The 22,064-nt window shown below is 36.5% G+C and overlaps 1 protein-coding gene across 27 annotated transcripts in view; it reads right to left on the reverse strand.

The window, feature by feature from the left end:
- The window catches only part of ncam1a (neural cell adhesion molecule 1a), a 411,497-nt gene extending 389,796 nt beyond the window's left edge, over nt 1-21,701 (reverse strand). For 26 of the 27 annotated variants that reach the window (XR_015519418.1, XR_015519419.1, XR_015519416.1 and 23 more), the window contains exon 1: nt 21,509-21,693. Coding sequence is in view for 21 of the 27 variants with exons in the window: in XM_087299154.1 (XP_087155280.1) it covers nt 21,509-21,560 (52 nt within the window). In the remaining 6 variants the exon portion in view is untranslated. Of the gene's footprint in view, nt 1-21,508 lie in introns of all 27 variants that reach the window. The other variant, NM_131202.2, reaches the window with a different exon arrangement.
- Nucleotides 21,702-22,064: the final 363 nt, after the last annotated feature.

Raw genomic sequence — 22,064 nt, forward strand, 5'->3', positions numbered from 1 at the left:
AAAACTACTAGTACTAATTAATAACAACAACAATAATACAAATAATAATAATAATAATAATAATAATAATAATAATACAGGGGCGATGCGGTGGTGCAGTGTTATAGCATGTTCGCCTCACAGAAAGAAGGTCGCTGGTTCAGGGTCAGTTTAGAAAGACAATGTATTCTTTTATTATGGAAACAAAGGTTTCCTCCAAGTTTTGACAACTGGTTCCGAGATTTAATTAGCTTCATCCATCTGGAAAAAATCAGGTTTACAATAAATGACAATACTAGGGCTTTCTCTGAAACATTGGACCCATTTAAAGTATTCTTTTCTGACCATGTAAGTGTCTCTACAGACTGTCAGTCTAAACCTTAGGGCCTTTTAATTGCAAAGTAAATGTAACTAAGTACATTGTATAAATACCTGACGATTAATGTTTATAATATTGGGTTATCAAGGTCACTGGTTCGCTGTTCAAACAGTCGCTGGTTCAAACCTCGGCTGGGTCAGTTGGCGTTTCTGTGTAGAGTTTGCATGTGCTCCCCCTGTTTGCCTAGGTTTCCTCCGAGTGCTCCGGTTTCCCCCACAAGTCCAAAGACATGTGGTACAGGTGAATTGGGTATGCTAAAATTGACTGTAGTATATGAGTGTGTGTGTGTGTAGATGAGTGTGTATGGATGTTTCCCAGTGATGGGTTGCATCCGCTGCGTAAAAACATATGCTGGATAAGTTGGCAGTTCATTCCACTGTGGCGACCCCAAATTAATAAAGGGACTAAAGGCTGATTTATACTTCTGCATCAAGCGCACGCTTTGGCGCAAACTGCACATGGACACATAGCCCTCCCCGTTGGCGTCGCTGACACGCACCTCTCAAAAAATGTAACTACAACATAAATACATATGTTTAGGCTTTGTCTATCAATCACTTATTTTTGGCTATCAATTTTTAAGTGTTTTCAAAGAAGTACAACGAACTGTGTCCTCTTATTGCACTTTTTGGACTTTCTCCAAATATAGCAGGGTTATTGAGTTGGACTGCAAACGCCCTTGCATTTTTGATACTGTTAGAAAGACAATGTATTCTTTAATTATTGAAACAAAGATTTCCCCCAAGTTTTGACAACTGGTTCTGGGATGCAATGAGCTTCATCCATCTGGAAAAAATCTGTTTTACAATAAATGAGAATACTAGGGCTTTTTCTGAAACATATGTTTATAATTAATAATTTTTTACATGTATTTAAAATTTGTATAATTTTTTTTCTTCTTTCCTCTTTTTGAATAAATGTAATTTAATTTTGTTTAAAGGGTAGTGGTAGGAATAATATTTGTTTTAATTTCTCTGTAAAATTACTTTGTTATATCTGTAAAAGTTTAATAAACAGTTAAAAATAATAATAATTATGATTATATGATTTGAATGTGTAATGATTATAAAAAAATTAATAATAATAATAATAATAATAAAAACTATTTCAAAGTTATATCAAAAATGGTATTGAAAAACATTAGATTTCCAGGATTTAATGGACATCGATCAGAAACCCACAGAACAAATAAACTTAATGGCACCACTGAATGAAGGAAAAGCATGGTTTCTCCTATAAAGCTTTAAATCCCCTCACCTGCTCTGATATAAATTGCAGGTCAGCGATTAATGAGGTTATTTGTGGTGAAAAAAGGCCAGTGTGTACTGCACAGTTCAGGCCGGACAACTCTAATGACAGATTACTGACAAACCATGCAGTTTGTTTTCAAAGAAAAGGTAATAAGCTCAGGTGCACAGACAGTCATTCTTAATGTCCCAGGCATCTATTATCTCTCTGAAATGGGAATGCTGTCCTTTCATGTGAAATGTGAGATGTCGATACACCAGGGCATCGACAAAGTGCCTCACGATCAATCACGGCAGAGCTGCATACAGATTATTGGCCACCTCTTTATATGCTAAAAACAACTGGCCCAAACTCGATTTCTGAGCCAGTATAGGGCAATGTGTCTACATCAAGTTTTAATGCATAATATATAGAGGGTTTTATACTCACTGTAAAAATAAATCCTTAATTCAACCTAAAATTGTAAGTCAACATGCTACACGGATTTGAGTCAACTACATGATGTATATCTTGAGAAAAAAATCTGTGAACCAAGAATTAATTTCTCATTTATGAGACTTGATGGGTGTTATTATCACCAGTGATGTAGCCCTTGCGGATCACTGGAGAATACCCCCTGTCATCCACCTGAACCACATATCCCATCATGCCCCGCAATTACACATCGGTTTCAGGTCTCTTGCTGATTACACGCACACCCACAGCTGAAGTTGATCAGGACTCACTTGATTGACTACTGTATATACTCATCGGCCACCTTATTAGGTATTAGGACCATGTGTACATGCCTAAATGCACTGAGTTGCTGCCATGTGATTGGCTGATTAGAAATTTGCCTTAACGAGCAGTTAAAGAGGTGTACCTAATAAAGTGTCAGGTGAGCATATATACACCACACATTGATGTCTATGCTTTTTGTTTCCCTGTAGTGAGAATTTCTAAGCAATTCCTGTACTGTCTAGCCATGTTTTGACCCTTGTTTGTTTTATATGTTTATGTTTGTTTTGCTCCCTGCCTCGACCCTTTGCCTGTTTACTGATTACTGTTGTGGATTACCTTCATGCAACTGTCTGTCCCTGTTTTGAAACTTCCGTTTGAATATTCTAATAAAAGCTGCATTTGGATCCAACCCTTGTTGTCACCACCCCATTCATTACAATGGGAAATCAGAAACTAAATTTGAGTAAAATCCCATGCAAATGCACTTTATGTGTGTGTATGTGTGTGTGGGGTGGGGAGTATTTCTTAATCACAAGAGGTAATACTAATCCCATGCGAATAGGGTTTAAAACTGTAATAGCTGCCAATATATTCATTATTATGTATTCAATTTATTCATATATTCAGCCATTCTCAGTGTAATGCGGAGTTTATTATTTTCAGGATTCTCAGTAGTGCACCTCTGGATGTGGTTATATCTCCACCAAGATCTAACAATTATGGACAATAGTTAATTTACAGAGAAAATTACCAAACAAAAACTTAATATTATTGACAAATAAATATACTTAAAAAAAAAAAAAAATTATACTTTTGCTTAACTGATGCTGTATATCAATTAATTGCATGAACATGCACTGAAATATGGCAGTACTAGGTGTGTGGTTCCACAATCATCAACATTCTCTAGTATGTAAAGAAGACACCACTTTTATTGAAATTAAAAACTGTTCTATTGGTATAATAAACTACCAAATAATTTAACTTTTAACAGTTACATTTTTATAAAAATTTGCTAAACATCTAGTGCATTTATTCAATAAAAAATAAAAAAACACATACAGGTAAAGATTATTAAAATAAAAACAATACACTCCTTTTAACATAAAGATTATTTATAGACATTTCCTTTAACATTCTTGAAACCTTTCCTATGCACAAACAAGTCCTTTAATGGAAAAAGATTCTTGAGATCAATAAAATGCTCATTACAAAAATGTTCCCATTTTTAAAAAAAGCACTTTGACAGTGCTCATGGAAGATCAATTATTTTTGAATTCTTTCCAATTCATAACATTAATAGTGATAGCTGATGTTAAACTGTTTAATTGATGCTCAAATGCACAGTATTATTACAGCAGAATGATTTTAATGTAAAATCTTACAGATAATTGAAAGAATGCATACTTTATCCTTACAGTATGTGTTGATGAACTGCTAGGAGAGAATGTCTAAGAAAAAAAAATCTTGTTATTTTGGTGGCATAGCTGAAATTTTATGCATTCAGAGAGCCAGTGCTGGTCTGCCTTTCACACTTAAGGACATCTTTTTTTGCATGAAAAATACTCAAAATTTTGATTATAAAAATATCATGCCATCAAACTAAGAGCACTTTTCCACTCACTTTACTGAATAGCTTCTTCAAAAATCCAATATCTAGTTTTCTAGAAAACATCACAACGAATTTCAAACAAGCCGGCGAATAATGCAGGGAGGAAACTTTCTTTCCAGAGTTTTCTCAGTGATGAAACAGTAATGTGAGTGTTCAAACACAGCTGCATCCATATAGCCTGAACCCTCAGTCCCGCTCTTTCTCTTTGTCCCCTGGACACTTGCCTTTTATCTGCATACCCTCCATTACAAAGAAATGCACAGCTGTCACTCTGTTGCCCAGAAACTCAATACCTACACAGACGCTCTTCAATCTCACAATAGACGGGCAGCTCTGACCATGAGGTCATTTGTGCTGTGCACAAGACAGATTTCCCATACGCACTGCAGACGGCCAGCCAAATCAACAATTTTGTTAGTGGCTAAATTACATTTGGCACCATAAAGAGCTTGTGGATGAAATGCTGTCATAAATAATAGAATAATGATGATCATATCATGAATCACATGGAAACCTAATACAGGAACAGGCTGTCCAGTATGACTGGGTCAGACAGCTGAATAAATTTTTTTGACATTAAAATAACTTTAACTGTGATTTTAACTGTATATTAGTTTGACTAAAGTGGTCGTAATGTCAAATTGTTTATTGCATTAACTATAGTGTAGTAAAAATAAAAAATAAGAAGCTTGACATTAAACTTCATAGAGTTACAACTTAAATTCTTATGTTTTCATTCAAATAAGTTAATTCTCAAATGTAAAAATATATATATATATATATATATATATATATATATAAATATATATATATATATATATATATATATATATATATTTAATATATATATATAAATATATATATAAAATATATATAAATATATATATAAAATATATATATATAAAATATATATATATATATATATATATATATATATATATATATATATATATATATATAATTTAAATTCAATTAAATTAATTAAATATCTGCAATTAAATTCTGCACAGACAAACCCTCTCATCAAAACCAAAAGACGTTATGGCACTGCCGTTCATTATAACTTGAGCTTTGCTTGCTTTACAATTTGAATTTATGCTGCTAAAAGGTATGTATGTAAAGTGCAAAGACGTAACTCTGCATCTTTCAAATGCTATGAGTGAAGCCTACAGTATACCATAGCCCTCTGGCCCACGTGCGCTGTCGCTTAGCAACCACAAACGCTAAAAGATCAGAAGTTCGCGAGTGAATTGAACTTGGTAAAAGAAGCGGTGCTCATCATGTTTTAAACACAGTTTTGGATAAGATGTATGAACAGCCCTAATGGCTTGACGCGACAAAAAATTATAATATAATAGTCTTCAGCATGACGCGGCGCCACCTGTTGGGTACCCCTGCTTATGGATGGGATGCGATGGCAGCTGTTGCGTGAGCTCTTCAAATGAGGGAAGAAATAATTTTTTCCACTAATATCCACACGGCACAGGCTACCAGTGAACAGCCGTGTCAAGTCATAGTCAGTTGCATAAGCACAAAAAGCACGTTTGACACACCCTGTTCTTGCACCATGTAAAAAAAAAATCTCGTGAGTCGTGAGTTTTGCATCATCTGATCGACTCTTCTGGATCGGCCTTTGTGGAGACCGCCGATCAAACTCCCCCAAGCGATTATCGACCAATTGATCAGAGCACCCTTAAAAATTGTCAGATTTGAAACATATAAACTTGGAACTGTGTGCAAGTGAGGGAATTACATTTGAATATGCATTTGCAATTGTGCAAAATAAAAGCTTGACTATGAAATGTAAACTCAGAATTGAAAAAAGGCAGAATTGTGTATTTGTTTTCCTCCCTCAGAATTTCAATAATTAAGCAGAATTGCAGAGAATTTATCTTCCTACAAACGCTCCACAGTTCCACAGTGAGAGGATTTTGAGCAAAATATGAAAATCCTCAAATGATCATTGAATCATAGGGTATCTGAATCAGCCTGAAATGAAACTGATTCAAACTTCTCAACTTTAACTTTAAAACTTTTGGTGAGGAATTCCAAATCAAATCTAATAAAGCAGTCGTTTAGAAAATCCTATGGCCTAATATAACCACATTAAAATCCTCCAAATAATCATGATGTTGTTTGTTATTAAATTGCCACCGAAATCACTATGAATATATTCCCTACTCTCCAATTCACATAATCCCAGCTGTTCCCTCAGAGGCTGCTGAATATTTGATAGCATCAATCAGTCACACACTATGCACGACTGCCTTGGTCAGTGCTTTATGTGTTCTCAATTAAGTTGCAGCAACAAAATTCAAGCAAACCTCTAACATCGCTGGCAGGAAGTCAATTCTCCAAATGACTTGCATTCTATCTGACTGAATCTGTCTTTGCTTGTCCCTATAAAGCCTTACCGCCTCCCCAAATCTGTCTCCAGAGAAGAACAAAAGACATTAAACATTTATTTCAGCTCAAAATGAGGGCTTGTTTGCTGGGTTTAAAACAAACTAATTACTGCAGAAACCGTGTCTGCCTCCTGACTGCATTTGTGTATATCAGACACGCTTTTCAAGTCGCTGTTGGACATCGTTGAGGTGCATAAACACGTTAGGAAGGGAACTAATTAAGGCTTTTCCACATCTTGGGCAAAAGTACTGTCCGGAGACTGTCTTTCCCAATAACAGTAATGAGACGAAGAGATCTAGGGAGCCGTGAGGAGCCTTCGTTCTCACAAAAGCCAGGGTGAAGCTGTACTTTCGGTTCTCTGGAAGAGCAGACATGTTCTGTTCTGACGGCGAGGTCTGTGTTTTCTCTTTGTTTCGCTGGCTGCTCGCTGTGATGCTCATTAGGATCCATAAACAATAGGAGCAGCTCTTCTAATGAGAGGCCTTCAGAAGTGCCTGCCCATGGGAAGCCGGCCATGCCGCATCTGCTGCTGCAGCCGAGCGACATTTGATGCTCACCGGCTACGGCTGGTATGATCAGCCCAGCGGAAGCTCTTTGAGAAACTCGCTTCACTTACTTCCTAAGGAAGCTTGAGTTTTTCTGTGATGTTTACTCATCTTGCCGGCTGTAATTTGCAGTTCTAATAGAATAATTAATGAAGGTTACATGGCCTCTGGATGAGGAGATTGCTAAAAACAAAGATTATAGCGGTCTCGAACCAAGCTAGGTTCAGGAATGCTGTGGCACCATGATAGAGGCAACAGAGATGCTTTCTTTGAACTGTTTCATAATTCTTTATTGGACAATAGCAGAATAGAAAAATAATAAATAAATAAAACAAAAAATACCTGCAACTGATTTAGTGATGAATACACCTAAACATTGTAATTCTTCCTGAGTCTCTCAGCCTTGTCTCAGCTGTTAGAACATCTCAATTTTTGAAGGTTTAATTTGAAGCCAGAAAATTTGCCAAACAAATCAAGAACTTGGAGGATCAGTGGTAATGATGAAATGGGGTTAGACATATATAAAAGAAGGTTGTCTGCATAAAGAGACAATTTATAAGATATTCCATACAGAGAGATGCCTTTAAACTTTTGCTCATTTCCCAACCAAATGGCTAATGGTTCTATGCCAATGCAAATAGTAAGGATGAGAGGGGGCAGCTTTGGCGTGTACCTCGGCTGAGGGGAAAGGTTTTTGAATGAGTTGAATTGATGTGCACAGATGCCACAGGGGATGAGTGCAATAATCTAATCCAAGTTATAAAGTTTGCAGTGAAACCCAATTTGTTTAAAATAAAAAAGAAATACCCCCAATCAACCCTGTCAAATGCCTTCTTGACATAGAGGGATAAAATAACTTCAGCAGTATCAAAACAATAGTATTAAAAAGTCTTCTGGTAGTCTGAGTGTCTACCAGTCATGAAGCCAGTCTGGTCGGGTAAATCAACAGCAGGCAATACTTGTTGAAGAAAAAAATACTATAAATTTTGAGTTCACACAAAGTTACAATTATTTTACAATTAAGAAACAAATAGTAAATTAAATAAACAAATATTTTTTTTATAAAAATGTATAAGTATAAATACATAATACATGTAAGTAAATATAACAAAAATGTAATACATAATTACTAAGTAAATATATAATTTATTAAATTTACAAAAATCATTTATACAGTCTCTTCCAGAAAACATCAAAACGTTTGGTGAGTTAAAAATAACAGAATAAATAATAAACAGATAATAAACAAATAAAACAAACAAATAAATAAACAAATATGGCTTCTTAATTGAACTTTATTCAATCCCTCTCCTGTTGTCTCTTGTGTTTTTGTATCATAAAATTCTGGTAGGTAATGACAATTAAATGTGGTTTTAATAACAAAACTACTATTATTTACTTGCTGATGTGTTGTTCTCCACTATTAATGAAATTATTTTTAAAAGCAAAGTTTGGTAAATAAATAATGGCATAACATTTTTGTTTTGGAGACTTATTCATTAATAGGTCTGTCAGCATGCTGATACATTATACATAAATAGCATTAAATGTAACAATGTAATAGATTATCAATTAATTTATTCTCCAATAATCAAAATCTTGTTTTTTATTGCAAAACTCTCAAGTTGTTAAATTATTTTTCCACAACTAAAGATGTGTTTAAAAATCATTCTGAAGTTTAGTAAATATATATATATATATATATATATATATATATATATATATATATATATATATATATATATATATATATATATATATATATATATATATATATATATATATATATACAGAATATACATTTTGGCACAACTGTCGCTTTCTAATTCTGCCTGTATGCTGATACACCAGGTGCGGAAATGTAGAAATTTGACTGGGCAATAGATTTTAGACCCTTGCACCTGTGTAACGCTCTCAATTATGCAACTCAGAAAGGTTAAAACAAATGTTGCTCTGTGGTTTCTCTCAACAGCGTGCTTCAGAGACGAGGTGAATAACACTAAACTCACAGTTGTTACCCGACTGACACGGCTCCACATAGCAGCCACTCCACACCATCTGTCCCAGCCAGAGACAGACAAACAAATGCAGAAGCCTCATGGTTACAAATATCAACAATCACCTACTTCATCCTTTGCACCAATCTGCTGCACATCCATTGATGTTGCACTAAATGGTTTTCAATCGTCATAGATTTCTCCCACCTGGAGCGAGTTTAAAAATAGTCTGTTCGATAACAGCGAAAACCACCAGCCTTCTGCGCAGTCTGAGCTAAGCGTGGACACATCATTCGTGCTTGGAAAGTAGCTTTTAAAGTGGGATATTTCTGAAATATCACGTTAGTTCTAAAGTAAGAGCAAGGACCTTTTAACATCTGACATTTCAGCCTGGAATGTGAAAAACAAAGTAGAAAAATGCAATTTTAAAAGTCAGTAGTGGTTAGAGGACATGTCACAGATATGTTCCTGTGTGCCAAAACAAAATAGGTTTTATGTATAGATTTATGTATTCGTCAAGATTAATATATCTTTTCAAGATCAATCATACAGAGATGTCCAAGACTGTTATAAAAAGTAAAAATAAATCCAGTCCACTAATAAAACGTATTGAAAATGTCATTTTGCATGTTTTTTTTTTCGACCAAATCAGTGACATCATTTGTGAACTTCGCAACTTGAGAACAGTGCACAAGTGTTAAAGTTGCACTGTGCATGTTTTTTGTCAATGTTGTTTTTTTGAAAGCAAACCAAACACACTAATAACCCACCAGAACCTATACTATCTATAAAAGAACTCTGTTTTATGTACTGCCCTGACACTATGTTTTGTTTTGTTTGTATTAACTAGTAAGGCTTTAAGTCATTTTGGATGTAGCACCGCTGTTGGTGCCAACCTGCCTGTTCTGGGTGTTTTGAGAACTGTTAATCTGCTGGGATTTTTATGATCAATCATCTCTAGTGATTGGTGATTTTGACTATGAAGGTGTTAATAGTAAACCTCCAGCACATGCTTTCAGATGGAGCGGCATTTACTAGTTGTAGTACACTGACAAGCTACACAAAATCAAGATCGATTTAATTGGATTTAAATGATAATGACATCAAAATAATAGTTATGTGATAATGACAGCAGTTTTAGTTGCTTCTCACTGATATATGGTGTACTATACTGCTGCACTTGAAGTTACCCCATTTAATAATTACTTCATAACTTCAGTTGAGTGTAAATAAAGCCCTCTGTTATTATCAGTTGTGCTGAATCAATGAAAGTGCATAAAAGAATATCCTGTTTATAATATAAGACTATGGGGGTTTCTACTTCTCGGGTGTTTGGATATTCAACATGAGTGCACCCTTTGGCCTTCAGGGTAGATTTACTATTGATCACACAACCATGCTTCCCTGACAATATGTACATGACAATCACAGCTTTGCTAAATTGTATTTGTGATTTCATTACACTTAATCTTCAAGTCCGTGATTGTAATTTTTTTGGTTTAGGTTTTTAAGGTTTTTGATGCCAAAGGTCAGAGAAGAATGGCCAGGTTGGTTCAAGCTGACAGAAGGGAAACAGTACCTCAAATAAGCACTTATTAAAACAGAGGTTTACAGAAAATCATCTTTGAACACACAGCACATCAAACCCTGAAGAAGATGAGCTACAGCAGCAGCAGAAGTGCACATCGGTGACACTCCTGTCAGTTTCAACTGACTTACCAAACCTAAACAATACAAGATCTTAAAAAGGTTCCCCGGTCTGGTGACTGTCCTATCTGCTGAGGAATTTAGATGGTAGGGTGCTTTAAACAACATGAAAGCATTGATCAATCCTGTCTAGTATCAGTGGTTTATGAATGTGAAGCCGACAAATCAGCAGCAGCTGTGTGATGCTCTCATGTCAACATGACCAGAATCTCTGAGGAATGTTTCCAGCACCTTGTTGAATCTATGCCACAAAGGATTAAAGCACATTTGAAGCCAAAAAGCTAGCAAAACAAGCTACTTGCAAGGTCTTTTACAGATTGTCACATCAGTATGGAATGACATGAGGGAGAAAATGAGGGCAGAATTTTAATTTTATTGAGTGAACATCTTATCTAAAAATAAAGCTTAGTAAAAGAAATGTGGCAAAACTGGCTACTCAGAAAAGGTCTGCATTGCTGCCAAAACTGAGAACATATATCGGTTATCTCTGGCTTCTTTTTGCTTTGTTCTTAAAAGCTAAACAGATGTTCAAACCCAGGGGTTTGTGCCAGTGATCTAACAGATGCCCCTTCAGCTACTGTAACCCACAGGATACAAGCAAAAATGTAAACCCTGGTTATGAAAACATCTCTTCAGAATACATAATCCCCAGTAATGTAGCCAAACACAGTGAAAGTAATTTCATACATCCATGATCAAGGGGAGTAAGAAAAATGAGTGTGTTGAAAGAGGAGGCACTTTTTTTTCCTTTAAATCTTTAACCTTTGTTGCTCAGAGCACTGCTGCCCTTCCGAGCCAAAGGAAGAGAAGTCTATTTTTGTTCTTTATCACCCTAAAACCTTAAACTCCTAGGAAAAGAGAGCGCCTTATACAGAAGTCCATCTCCCAGCAGGCCAAATTCATGCATCCTATCAAAACAAGACAGATGAAGGAATGGATGAATAAAACACCCTGCTTGTTTTTAGCCTAGGGCAAAACGTAATAGGGCAAATATTATGGATGTCTGAGAGCACAGACCAACACCATCACCAGAGGTCTTATAATCAGAGAAACAAACCCATCGATCATATTTCAAGAAACAGCAACTAAGGTAGATTGAACTTCACTAGCACTGATTCCTAGAAAAAAAACAATATATTATACACTGACAGGGAGTAACTAAGAGTAACAATAGCATGGTTACTTCAAAAAAAAAAAAAGCCAGTAAAAGCTTCATTTCAAGGGAAAACCAATTGCCATTATCAATATTGATTAAAAAAATTTGGTATGAAGTTTCGGTATGAAGGCTATAGTTCTATTAAAATGTGGCTGCTGAACGAGCACCTTGAAAGCAATGTCAATAAGCTTAGGGTAAAAGTTTGTAATTTCCAGTGGAGGTTCATTTTCCAGGTGCTCCTAGTTTAAAAACATCTGAACTTACCGCAAGATCACTGCGAAGTAAGTAAGATTTATGTATGTAGAACTAACTAATCTGCTTCACACTTTGTGAAGTTTATTCATAAACAAATTTCGAGAGGATCACGTGCTTTTGATTGTTCACAGCTGTTCCAACTTTAGCTAATGACTGATTATCCTATCAGACGATCCTTAACTCACTATAAATAACCAGACTTTTCTCATCTCAATATCTTCGTCTTGAAGAACTCCCCTCTCGCCTTGCAACGGGAGGGAGCCCAGGGCTCAAGGATCTTATAAGCTCAGGGCTCTCTCCCGGGACAGCACGCCAAACTAGCTTTACTATCAATCATCAGTTAAGTGTGAACTCTTGAAGCATGAAATATACACATTTCAGTAATAATGGTATACTACATTCCTGAGACAAACACAGCACATTCAAACACTGCAGTGCTTTTTGCTTTTCTCCATAAACTTGGATCGGAGCTGAAGCAATGGTTTGTCCATTTGTCATCCATTTTAACTGGTAAATTAAAATAAAGTGGGTAAATAAAAAAAAAACCCTGATATTCACAAATGTATTGTTAAAAAATATTCAATAATTAACGATATCGATGATACCGTGATTATTATTTTTATTTTTTTGTAATATCGCTTAGACCTAAAAGAGACTTCTTTTGTTCATATTACTTTGATAATTGTTTCATTGTGATGCATTTATTAAATGAGACATGAACTGATTTGTTAAACGAATCACTGATTAATTTGAGTCATTTCACAGTTGCCAATATAATCCAGATAATATACACTAAATACTGATTTTCACAATTATATATTTTTTTCAGTTTCTCAAATTAGGTTTCTAAAATTGAGATCCTCATTGCTTTTGTGGTAGACAAATACTGATAGAAATGTATCTAAATATAAACAAATTATTTTTTTTTGTGTGTGTTTGTGTGCGAAGCGGCCTATAATTCAACTTATAAAAGCAAAAATGTATAAACCAGTGTAGGTCCAGCAAACAAAAACACTATACAGTATACAATTTCTGTCAATATACTTAGTAGCACATTCCTATGCGGATTACACGAAATGTATATAGACAGATAGCTAATTGTTTATAAAAAAAGGGTGCTCTGACTGCTTTAATGTATAGTGCATTTCTATTTGCAAGTTATAATTTGAAGCAGCTTTTGCAACACCAGTATTGAATCAGTAAACGCTTTGGTCTGGCTGTGATTCAGGTGAAAGAAAAGACGGATGACGAGAACACCAAAAGCACAGGAAAAGCAATCAAAGGTGAGAAGGCAATCACAGTGGCGACATCAGACTCTCCATATTCAACTGAATTGCCAACTATGGGAGCAATTGATTATGTCAACAGCCACATGGCTTTGTGCTGGCAAACCGCTGACAGGGAATGAATTGCCGTACACTGGAACGACTCTGAGACTGAACACTTCAAGGTTTTCTTCTTTTTTCTTCAAATTTCATACAAGAAGCAATTCAAATGTCAAGGCCATGTACTACCACACTTGCTACCTAGGAATACATTTATGGACACAAAAAAAACACACACAAAAGTTTTTGACAGCTGAGAGAATACAGATTTCCCCCCTTGGGAAAACTGGCATGAAACTTGAGCAACAATGCAGTGGACCAAGCCTGCCAATTAACTGACCACAACTCAAAGAAACCAAGGCTCATTAGAAATAAATGCCTCAGCTTACATTTTACATTGCTCCGGGTGCGTTTTATTGCACGTTTCAGATGACATACCCACTAGAGGGCAGTGTTTATATTTTTGCAAATCTGAAATACTATACTTAGGGTGTGTTTGATTATACAGTTCACATATATTCACAAGAAGGTGGGGGACATTTTAAATTAGTTTTGTGGTTCTTATTTGATGTTATGCAAAGAATAACACAAAACTAATTATTTATTCATCAATAACATGTCCCTATGAATATCATTAGTGTGAAAAAAAGATGATTGGGTAATACTGCCCCATAACATTTCTTTTACCTAGAAACTGCACTAAAACGTATGTTGAAGTATGTTTTTGCTGTTTTACAAAAACATACTTCCAATAAGCCTGTGTTGCATAAAAGCCTACATATTTGTGCTTCATTGCAACATGCCCAGAAGACCAGATTGCGCTTTTCCATGTGGATTCATCAGCTATGCCATCATTTTTATGTCGATGCCTGAGAGAAAAGATGCAAACTATATGTAGTTTAGAACTCATTAATAAAACATTGATCAATAATGAGAGCAGTTGCAGTAGTGCTTCAATGTCCTATATATCTAAAATAAAGGGAGGTCTGCGAGTAAAGCATGCGCCTATAGGCTGTAAAATCTCTGCAGTTTAAATTAGAATCAAGTTCGTCTGCTCTGATTACATCAGCAGGCCTGTGGCAGAATCAGATGTAATACTGAGTTTGATAAGCAGTGGGAGACACACAAGCAGCCTTGTCTGAACTAAACACATTCAACTAGACAGGGAGATAGACTGCTGAAGGATATTTTTAGATTTTAAGTGAAAATTAGGATAAAATTGCGCTAAAAATATTCATATCACACAGCTTTATTTGGACTTCAAGCCATGTTTCCAATTCAAAGCTACAGTCTTTGTATTTGCTCTTGTTCTTTGGCTCTCCAACCCCCCCTGCACTCAATCTTTTGTCTCTTCTCAGGTTATTATTCTTCAGATTTAGGCCAGTGCTTGCAGGGTTTCCAGAATGTTCTTTTTGAACATGAACTCACAGGCTCCCACTAAAAGGACTACAGGTCTTCCACGGGCAAGCAATTTATTATTAACATTGGTTAAATGTTGAGATTTAGAGAAACCTTTGAGGCAGTATTTCAGGCCCACTGAGAGCACATGCATTTCTACAAGTTGTGACATTCAGTTGAATAGGAATTAAATCCAATTACACAGTTTAAGAAAGCACTATATGGCAATATTCTCTCAAGCAAGTTCATATACAGTAATCAAATGCAAGTTATTATGTCACAATCATTTAATATTTTGAGCTGCTAACTGCTTAAATCACGCCAAATAAGGTTACATCACACATCACATATCACCTTCTGACACTCAGCTTTTGGCGTTCATCTGGCATGACAAAATTAGCACAACGCTTTTACCTCATCTCATCATGACATTTACTAAAATGCTTGACTAAGATTGAATAATGCTGTGAAAATAGTCCTATAATTATTCCGCTTGCCGAAAGTGGAGGGAAACTGTAACCTTGCGAAAGTGCTTTGGGCTGCTCTTGTTTGAATACAGTGTGGTGAGGAACTCAAAGTATGTGCACACTTTGTTTTTCAGTGGTTTTAACTCCGGAAATCTATTCAAAATTCCTTGAAGTGGGGTACAATAAAGATGAATCTTGGACACAAATGGCTAGGAGCTTCAGCATCTGAATATTATTACCATCTCAAAAGACTAGCTAGACCATGTTTAGAGTTAAGTTAAATGAATATTATTTAGCAAAAATATATATAGTATCTAATGAACAATGCTAGGAGTGACGTTGGCGCAGTGGGTAGCACAATCACCTCACAGCAAGAAGGTTGCTGGTTCGAGCTTCGGCTGGGTCAGTTGGTATTTCTGTGTGGAGTTTGCATGTTGTTGTCTATGTTCGTGTGAGTTTGCTCCGGGTGCTCCGGTTACTCCCACAAGTCCAAAGACATGCGCTATAGGTGAATTGGGTAAACTCAATTGGCTGTAGTGTATGTGTGTGAATAAGAGTGTATGGATGTTTCCCAGTGATGGGTTGCAGCAGCATAAAACAGATGCTGGATAAGCTGGTGGTTCATTTACCAGATTAATAAAGGGAGTAAGCTGAAAAGAAAATAAATGAATGAATAATGAACCATGCTATTGTACATTTAAATACAGTAGTTACTACTACTGGATGATGTCACAGCCATTGCTCCGCATTACAACATAACAGTTGAGTCATGCAATGGGATTAAGGGACTTCAAGCTGCACCTTGTGAAGGGTGAAGGGTGTAATTTCTGCAACAAGCAAAATTTGCTTGAGATAAGGAGGTCTATAATATTCACAGAAAGCCATGCATTAGCATTCCCATTCATCTTAATGGCAGTTTCTCAACATACACAGGCTTGAAAGCAAGTGATTGAACATCTGCCACCTTCATTCATGTGCATTCAGATATGGTCACTTTAGTTGAAAAAAGTCCCATTGAAAATTGCATCTTTCCTATGCAAACAGCTTTGCAACTAAGCATGCAAATGTACTTATTGGCTCAACCAATGGTGTGAGTTTGGGGTGTGTTTGTCTGAGAAGTAACAGATGGGATGAGTATTTGTTAGTCTGGAAACAGTCTTTATGTTTACTATTTTGTTTGGTACCATTAGTGGTGCAGGAAAAACATGTTTCGACTTTCCTCAAGTTAATAAGTGCGAGAGAAGTGGAGACGAAGTGAGCCGGCAAAGAGTTGTGGTTTAAATGTGGGGGGGGGGGTGTAAGACAATGTTTACACTCCTCGAAGTTGCCTCTCGGCCTGCGACTTTAGAAGGCCCTTCTACTTGAATAAGGAGAAACCCTTTCAGAGATGGGCTGCAAGGATCAGGGGGTGGCTTTTCAGCATGACAAAACCAAACCCATTTCCCTCCTTTTTTTTTCCTCCAACACTCTACAGGACGCCTTCGAAGCTTACACAATGCAAATCAGTCTGAGCCCCTTTTCAGAAAGTGATTAATATGCAAAGACGGCCCATCTTTATCAAAAAAAGCACAAAATGGAAAACAACTGGAGAACATTTGAGACTATAAGATTTCAGTCAGCTTGCACAAACTAAAATTAATACATTTTTACAAGAAGCAGTCACAGTGTGAACAGTGCAGAATGAAAGCATTCAAATGTTTTTATCTCCAGAAACATCCAAGGATCCTGCAGCATGGGGGCAAATCTCTCCACCAGATCACTATTCCTTTCAGTTCTGATCTGACATTTGTGTTTTCATTGGCCTTGGCCTTCTTAAAGCTATACTGTTATAAAATTCACTCTGTAACATCTATACAGAAAGACTATTGAATCTTTTTTTACCCCAAAAGGAGAAGTTCAGAGGTGAATTTTTCAGTAAGGATAAAATCTCAGGTCAATTTTAATGAGATATTTGAAAATTCATTTAATTTTATTAGCATAGCATATTAGACCCCAGCAGGCATACGTACATGTAGATCACAGCGAAATGTAGATAGCCTGTCATTCATTTCTGTGTCATAAAAAAGAAATGTCCTTGAGTTGAAATCAACTGATTTAATTAGAGTCTGTCTGTGTGAATCACATAAAAAGTAAGAAAACAAATCTAATAAATCAAGCATCAAACTGAACACCATGACATTTTCTCATCTTAAAACACAAAACCCAGCAGGCACAAAATGTCAACATGATTGCAACATGTCAATGTCAACAGACTGATGTTGTACCCCAAAGTCATGCTTTTTGTTTAGATATTAAAATTAGGTTGATGTCATAACTCAACGTCAAACAGACGTTGCATGTTAGTTACTTTCCAATGCAACCTAAAAACAACAAAATATCAACGTCTAAGGTTGTTAAAGCTTGACATTGTGTGTACGTTACCTATATGCCATCTCTTATAGGTATACGTATACATATAGATACGTATATCTATATGGATTTTGTTGGCCATACCTGATGATTAAATGTCAGTATTTGACGCCAATATGACATTGGTTTAAGATGTTGGCTCGACGTAGGGCTGGGCGATTAATCAATTTGATTTGAATTTTGTTTTCAAAAAATTAGTCGTGAAATTTTTTTAGGCCAGATTGCCCAGCCCTGGCTCAACGATTTTGATGGAGTTAACTTGTTAATAAAGGTTCAGCGGCGGAACCACGCCTTACTTTGTCTCTTTAACCAATCACCTACTCACTTAAACTTATTTAAGGAAGACCATCCCTCTAGCACTGTTCTTCTTGTTCTTTGAACCCACCCTCCCTCCTTTCCTCCATCCAAGTAAAGGCTAGCTTAAAGTGTGGAGTGAGCCATGCTGATGAAATCACTTTTCAACACAACTTAAAATCAACAAAATTTCAACGTCATTTAACATCAATACTGGACGTCAAATTAACATTGTCCTTATACGCTGACTTCCTAAATCTAACCTAATATTAATGTCTTATGACGTTGTGTGTCTGCTGGGAAGCATGAATGGTAAAAGTAGATCCAAAAGCTGCACCTGAAGTACAGAGACTGTGATTAAATGTCGAGTTCAGATTTTAAATGTCAACAACTGTAACATGAAATGAACTTAATATGATTGTTTGCAATTGAAAAAGAAGCAACAAATGATTAGCAAAGACCTAAGACCATTTCATTTCAATCCAACTCCTATCTAAATCCAATTCAATTTTATATTTGAGAAATGCTAATGAGTACTGTGAAATTAATCCATTTGAGTAAACAAAGCAATTTCAGCACAGTTAAACCCAATAAATAAAAAGAACAAACCAACTGAGTACTATAAAACCCAATAAGTTAAGGCAACTCAAACCAGTTGAGGAAACCGATTGCTACAAACCATTTGAATTAAAACACTAATCTATGAGTACTGTGAACTTACTCCATTGAAATTAAAGTAAAGAGGTATTTAATTAACTCATTACCTTCAACACTGAGTTCAAAACTCTTTTCAAATGAGTAGAATTAACTTTCAGTAATTTTTTTAGTTAACTACATTCAGTTCACTTGATAAAGTTGACTGTTAAGTTTTTACAATGGGTGAAATAATGCTCTATCATCATTCAAGGTAACAGATGAATACAGAATACATATAGTCTATTTCCATGGTTACTGGATCTCAGTCAAAAGATGGATGAAGTAGATCTTCCAAACCCACTTTGAACTTGGCACAGCAGGAGGAGTTCCAGATGTTCACCATCTTGCAATAGTTTCTTTCTTTTCCTTCAAGTGTTAACTAATCTTTGACTTTGCCATCCTCTTGAGGTCAGGGACACACATACAATATTTAAAGCTTGCACTAAACTTCTTTTATTCCTATTTTAAAGACCTTCAGAGGCGGATGTTTAAGACTCCCTATTTGGCTCTTTGTACTTTTAATACATTGAAGCACAGCCTGAAGTAACATTTATTTGTGATGTGGGTCTGTGGGTATTTATCTGTATTCAGCACACACATAAGCAAGCACTCTGTCAACATCAACATGTCAGCACCATATAGCAGTAGGTGCCTCTACACTACAACAACCACTTACTGATAGTTAAAGATAAGAAACGATGAGAGAGAGAGAGAGAGAGAAAGAGAGAGAATGACAGATGCAGGTGTTCAGTACAGTTACACCTCAAAAGCATTGTTTAAACCCACACATGCATATAAAAGCAAAAACACTCAAGGCATTAATGATTCTTTAAATAGGACACCGCTCTGAGAAATGAGAGTACGGCCATGTATAGCATAGCAGCCTGCACTTTTTAACATCCTGCCCTAATTACACACAAATTAAACACACCAGGACAAACTCCCACACCTGCTACATGGAGCCTCAAACCTGCTCAGACCTGCTGGGTGGTTTGTGATGTCCTGCCACGACAAAAGGGCAACCAGTGGGACATGACCACCAACTGGAAAATAGCATCATTCCTACGCATCACGCATACAAATCATAACCGCTTATAACACTAACAGCACGCACGGTGCAACCCCCACTCCATTTCACCATGCACTTGTACATATTATACTCATAATATGTATATATTGCACACTATTTCATGTCTGTATCCAATATAAATCCCATATCTGATATAACAGCAATGTGGTGTTTTGATTCTGAGGTGTATAGTCAATAATTGGACACATTAAATAAAAGAAATGGCTAACCAAATCAAAGAAGGAGGATTTTACTGAGTGTAGAAGCATCAGTTTGAACGTAAATTCAGTTTCATTGTAAAAGTGCTGGTGAAATATGACATGTTATATATCCTGCGAAAGAATTTACTGAACTTGGTCAAATTTTGAAGTTTTGAATTACAAATTTTAGATTCTTCATAACTGAAGGCAAAAAGGCAGAAAATTGCTTTCTTTTTGCATGTTGATCATATTATTCCAATATTTGTATAACAATAATAATAATAATAATAATAATAATAGCTGGCCCACCCCCCTTCCCAAAAAAAGACTACATTGCTTACAAAAACAACTGATTTTGATCAAATCAAATACTTAAATATTTACATAATTAGTATAAATGTTAACCTGCATTATTTTTCTACTATGCGTTGTGCATATATGTGCAATTATGTAGGTGTATAATGTTAATGCTTAGAAAATGTAAATCTGCTTTGCCATGAGAGAGGGGGGAGAAGGAAAGGGGGGAAGGGGGTGACAGAATATAATTCATTCCCGCCCAAGCTTTACCCTCTGATTGGCTAGAAACCATCATCCATGCATTCGAAACACAATCAACTGCATCATTTTTGGGAATCATCCCATTCATCATTGTTATTTATACTTCGCGCTTTAACATTACGCGTTCACTTAGTTCTCTAATTGGTTGACTGGCTTGCTTATAAACAGCCTGGACATTCATTATACATGCATGAGAAGTCTAACTTCAGCCTTTAAAGAGACAGTCCATCTTTTACTCACCCTCATTTAATTACCAACTCGTTAACTTACTTTCTTTTTTAAAATCGGCAAGGTCCAAAGGGATATGTTGGGAACTGACAGCCTCAGTCACCATTCACTTAACATTGCATGTCCTACCATACCATAAAAGCGAACGGGGACGGAGTCTGTCACGTCTCCGTCTGTGTTTTACTAAAGGAAGAAAGTAAGTCGTGGAGCTTTGAAACAACACAAGGGTGCATAAATGCCATTATTTCGTTTCTTGAACTCTCCGTCTAATAATATCAAGGATAAACTCATCCAAGGGTAACAGAGAGGTTCCAGCCGCGAGCGCGCATCAACACCACCGGCCGCCACCATCCCGAATGAACACACGGTTGAAAACACACGGTATAAATAAATACCTCACAATAAACTTTGGCTGGCTATTGTGACGGCTTAGTTTGTGATATGTTTACACAAACACACCATCTGGTTGTTTGTTCTGCCTCCTATAACACAAATCTCAAAGGAGCCAATGCGCAGTCATGTCCACACAACCATATACAAACAACGCACTTAAATAGGCAAGACTCATTCGGAAAAGTACGTTTTTTTAAAACGCAGAGAGACGCGAGACTTCATATCCCACACAAGTAATGCCAGTTTGGCAACATGTGCCAGTTTGGCAGGGATGCTAATAACAGAGTTTGTTCAGGCTGAATGTTAAAACCGAAGAAAACAGCATCACTGAATGAACCAGACCGAACTACATCGCATCCTCATCTCAATAACAGCTCCTGTGCTAAGGAGACACCGCACCAGGACAGCGGAGGGGGAAAAACAAGGATGCGAAAGGATACAGTGCAACTGATACAAGTGCATCTTACCTGCATAACCAAGGAAAAGCAATGTCCAAATGAGATCCCGTATCTGAAGCATTGCAATCTCTTCCAAAGGTATGCTCCGTGTAGAATAGGTAGAGTTGGTTCAGTTATAATCTAAATGACTACGATGCTTTGTCCCTGTTTCAGGTCGCTGTGATATCATGAATTGGTCCTCAGCCGCTGACACTGAATGCGCTCCGAGCAGCACAGCGAATGAGTGACAAGAGCCGCAGCACACACGACAAGAATCCCTCCGCGTATATGGAGCGCGCGGGCTGGATATACACGGGTATAAACTAGTGCGCGGGCTTCATTCAATGTGGTGCCGCTGCAAATCACAAACAGCAGATGGTGCGCTCGGAAAATCTCGTCATGGATTGCCGGGTTTTTTCGGATTAGGAATTTCTTACGAACAGGACAATTGTTACCGGTATACAAAGGCGGGTTTTGGTTTCACTCAGCAGACTCTTATAATGAGTGTAAAGAGGTTGTGTGCTGCTAAATTGCAGGACTATTTTTGCCTTGCACCTCTGTTGTACGGTTTCGAGATCTACAAAAA

The sequence above is a fragment of the Danio rerio genome, chromosome 21 (genome assembly GCF_052040795.2).
Source record: "Danio rerio strain M-AB ecotype USA chromosome 21, GRCz13ab, whole genome shotgun sequence".
NCBI classification, from domain to species: Eukaryota; Metazoa; Chordata; class Actinopteri; order Cypriniformes; family Danionidae; genus Danio; species Danio rerio.